Raw genomic sequence first — 4,737 nt, 5'->3', positions numbered from 1 at the left:
ATCACAGTAACAAATTCCTCTTCCAGGATACAATAGCAAAACGCAGAAATAAAACACGAAATATAGGAAATAAACAAACAAGAAAGAACACAATAATTTTTACAAGGTTCACCACATAATAGTGGCTAATCCTTGGAGTTACCGCAAGAAGCTCTTTGCACTATAGGAAAATGAAGTACAAGTATTACAACACTCAATCACTAACTCACAACCCAAAACCCAAGTACACCCTAATCAGTTTTGATCACACACAATTTGCACAAGTGTGTAGAGTGAGAATTCCAATAATACTTCTAACCAAACACTCAAAGCTTCCTACAACTTATGTTCTCCAAAAACATGGAGCCTCTATTTATAGAAAATAAAGAACCATACCAAAGGGTGTGATGCTTCGTAAACTCCACCTTCAATTAATAAGGTTGTAAAGATCAGGATAACCTTTTAACTTCTTAACTAGATTCAAAGCATAACCCTTCATCTTCTTGACATACTGGCTTCATTTAATATGCACATAAAAATATGCATACTCCAATTTCCAATAGTTTTGATATCACTTTTGTTTATATCCGTCCCCAGATGAGTTTCAAGAGGCTGGCTTTGGGAGAACCGCTTGCTCTTAAAGAGACTATCACTAACCCGTGGCTCTTGATTAGCGACTTCAATTGTATCAAGTCGCATGAGGAGAAGCAAGGAGGGTTTTTTAGAACTTTGAATCGATGTGTCTAGTTCGCTAACTGGATAAATGAAATGGACTTGGTGGATCTAGGTTTTCAGGGGCCGGGCTATACGTGGTTCCATGAGACTACAAAGAGGAAACGAGTGGCTTGTTGTAGACTTGATAGTGCGCTGTGTAGCACTGATTGGAGAGTGTACTTCCTGGATGCACTTATGCGACATCTCCCTCGAAATGGCTCGGACCATACTCCTATTCATCCGCGTATTATTCACTTTTGCATGTCTTATATGTTGCCTATGATTGTGCGTGAATGTAATGATTTGCCTATATAATTGTATTGTATGTATGACACTATATCCCATATGTATGACACTATACGTATATATGGCTTGTATACCCTTATGTGTGATTATTGCAGATAGAGTAAACTAGTTCTCTCGGCTGGCTTACTTCGGGGAGGATAAGTAAGCGCCACACGGCTCCCTTCGACTGGCCCCGTGACACTCTGAACCTCAAAATTGGACATACAAGTCCCTAGACTTCTGATACCATCTTAACTCTATAAGAGAGGAAACGAGAAAGAGAATAAGGAGAAGAAGATGAAGTAATACTTCTTGATCAATGAACAAAATCAACTAATAAAGAAGCTTTATATAGAAGCAAACTAGTTGACTAATTGAATCCGGAAACAACTAAACCATTAATCAACTAACCGTTTTAACTAACTAAAATTATAACTTCAACTAACAATATGAGTATTAAATCTTGAATTTAAAAAAAAAAAAAAAAAAAAAAACTATGAAAGACAGAACCTTTCATGTTAGAAACAACACAACATTCTTGACTCTTTTTTCACAGCCATCACAGTTCATTTTCACTTTGATTCTATGTTACAGAAATGGAAATGGACACAGGGAAATGTAACTTCTAAAAAAACATAGGAAACGGAAACGTGTAAATATTAAAAATATAGAGAAATATTTATAAATATTAAAAATATAATAATATATTTAAAAAGAACAAGAACAAAGAACAAATCGAATAAAGTCCAAGCTCAATCGAGATTTAAAAGACAGATTATATGAGAAAGAAATATAGGTAAGTTCTTTAAAAATTGAAGGATTACTTATCAGTCAAATAGGATTTTCCTAATCGGAATTGCAAAATAGAAAGTTTGAATTTCTAGAATTTTATTCGAAATAGGCCGAGAAAACCGTTTAAAAACTGAGAGACGCATTTCATATTTTGGATAATTACGGAAACGTGCTCGAAAACATTTCGTATCAGTTTCCGTTTCCCACATTTGACAGAAACAGTAAAACGCATTTCATGAAGAGTTTTCATGAACACAACCCAACCCTTCTCTTCTTATTAGCTAGGAAGAATTAAAAGAAAAAAAAAAGATCACACTAGTAGCTAAAACATATACTAACTATTTATATTTGGCCATTGAAGTCCTAGTTTAAAAGATAAACATTTGATTAAGCAGATGTAATTAGATATAAGAACAGGTAAGTGTGATTAACTTAGGGTTAATAATGAGCACCTGTATTGGCTTGTGTTTGCTTCTTGTGCTGATGACACTGCAAAATTCAGAGAGGTGATCAAGGGCTCCCATCTTTTCAATTCTCTTTAGCAGGAAAAAAGGTAACCCGTCGTTCACAATGACAACCCAATCAGCTGGATTACATTGTTCCATACGCTATCTCGTAATCAGGGAGGATCCATAATAGACTGACAGAGGTGCTTGGGTGATCTTCGACGATCTATGGATGCTCAGTTGATATTGTTTAAGTGCTTTTGTTGAAAAAAAAATAAAGCCTCACACAGCTTACATGGCGTTTTCCAATGACCAGTGAGTGCTCAAGCCGTGATTCGTCCCAGCTCATGACTCAACTTGTAATGAATGGTTTGTAGTTGATTGCAATGTATCAATCTGCTCAACACCATTATATGCAGAATTGAGAACCAAAAGTTATGCAACTGCAAATGACCAGAGAAACTATGATGATTATAACAACCTCACATCAACTGATACCAGGAAGTGTTATTTCTAAAACATAACCTTCATAATCTTCAAACCGACACGGACACAGAAGGCAGAAACGCTACTAAAGAAGAGTGTGTGCAACATAGCCTCTCATTTCATGGAGTTCTCTGTACACAATAATCAAAGTTACAGAACAATAATCTATTATACTGGATACACTTTCATGGTGATTTTACCATGAAAATCACAAAATCCAAATCCCAAATCCTGCATCAAAAACAGGGTTAAAGAGAATAAACTCAACCTTAAAGATAATGCATTCAAAGAATGGTGAAAAAATTCTATACTTGATTGAAACCTTATATTCACATGACTAATTGACCAATCTAATCACATACCAGAACTCTTCATAAACTAAACTGATAGCTCATAAACTGTTTTATTGATAAAAACTGATAATTCGTCAACAAACAATAGAATCAACAAAAACATCACTTCAACTGAGCAATCAGACTAAATAGCAAAAACGCAACTAAAATCAAGAGCAAAGCGATAAGAAGGGACAATTCAGAAGAAGAGAAACGATAAAACAAAAGTAAACCCTAAAATCTAATTCCACCCTATTGTGAGTAAATCTAATTTAAATTCAGAATTAGCAATCAGCTTCACAGCGAATGGGTCTCCATGACGCTTTTGATTTTGGGGGCATAGAGAGAGTAGACGACCATCTGTCGTTTAGCAACTTCAAGCTGAGCCTTGCCGTCGGAGAAAGCGGCGGATATGGCAGACGGGTCCGATAGGTTTCGGTTATCGCGGAAGCCGTCGATCGTGCGGCGCTTCGCGTATTCTCTGATGTTATAGTCACAAAATTGGCGGGCTGTGCGCAGAAGAGACCGATAGAGGGTGAGTATTTCACCTTTTGAAGCCATTTTCTTTCTGCTAGCTTCAGAAGGAGATGAAATTATGAATTTACGAGGGCATCAGAAGTAGACCTGGCCATGGGCCGGGCCGGACGGTTTTTTCTATAAAAGTCTTCAGTCCAAGCCCAGCCCAGTCCATCCGTTATTAATTTAGACGGAATCAGATTGTGTTGGGTTTGAATTTAAAAATGGGCTCCATACATGAATCTCATAAATACGTAGAAAAAATACAAATATCTAAAAGTGTGATATTTATTCCTTTTATGTCAAATACTTCAACTCTTACACTCGATATGTCATAAACCACACAACCTTTGGATTTAGTTGGATTTTGTTTTTTTTTTTTGTAACAGTTGGTTTTATCTATTAATAATTTTAGATAAAAAAAAATGTATATTCATATAAATGAATTCACCTATCATATTTTTCCACTTATTTCCACTTATTTAATGATATTAGTGGAAAATGATATGATATAATTTAAATTTAAATAATCACATTTTTTAAATTTTGATAATTATATTAATATTCAATAGTTTTAACATTATTTAGGCTTATATATATATATATATATATGGTGTCTTCTGTAGTTACTTTGTTTTTAACAAAGTAAAGCTTATTTTGTTTTTTTCACCATTGGATGATGGTGGACTTTAACAAAGTAAGTTTATCCAATGGTAGTAAAAATAAAATAAGGCTTACTTTGTCAAAAACAAAGTAAGCATAGCCTAATATATATATATATATTAAGCATAATATTAATTTCGCTTTTCAAATTAAGGTTTCCAAGCCAATTAAGATCTTAAACTATTAAAATCATTAATTAGGTCCTTGGATTAAGCAAAAGTCATCAATTGAGTCTGTATTCGAACAAAACTAATTAATCGAGATCTCACCGAAATTGATTCGATTGAATAGTTTCAGACCATTTTTCCAAACTCATTTTGAACCGACACAGAGATTATTATAGTCTACATCAAATAGTCACAATTTCTGATTTTAGGATATTATTGTGACTCAATTGGTGATTTTTATTTTGTTTAGGGATCTGGTTGATGAATTTGATAGTTTAGTATTCTAGCTGATTTTGAAGTTTTAGTTTGGGGACCTAAATAATGTAAGGGTAAATAATTTATTAGTCCCTTATTTTT

The 4,737-nt window shown here is 34.2% G+C and overlaps 1 protein-coding gene across 1 annotated transcript; it reads right to left on the bottom strand.

The window, feature by feature from the left end:
- Positions 1 to 3,076: 3,076 nt before the first annotated feature.
- On the bottom strand, positions 3,077 to 3,634 carry LOC136209044 (uncharacterized). Its single transcript, XM_066000392.1, has one exon. The coding sequence runs from the start codon at positions 3,593 to 3,595 to the stop codon at positions 3,332 to 3,334; it is 264 nt and encodes an 87-aa protein (XP_065856464.1). The 5' UTR covers positions 3,596 to 3,634; the 3' UTR covers positions 3,077 to 3,331.
- Positions 3,635 to 4,737: the final 1,103 nt, after the last annotated feature.

The sequence above is a fragment of the Euphorbia lathyris genome, chromosome 10, assembly GCF_963576675.1.
Source record: "Euphorbia lathyris chromosome 10, ddEupLath1.1, whole genome shotgun sequence".
Lineage (NCBI taxonomy): Eukaryota > Viridiplantae > Streptophyta > Magnoliopsida > Malpighiales > Euphorbiaceae > Euphorbia > Euphorbia lathyris.
This window is presented reverse-complemented; position numbering and strand designations above follow the sequence as displayed.

Bases quoted from the DNA above. Each gene is read 5' to 3' on its own strand.
- LOC136209044 (XM_066000392.1), bottom strand. From the start codon at position 3,595: ATGGCTTCAAAAGGTGAAATACTCACCCTCTATCGGTCTCTTCTGCGC.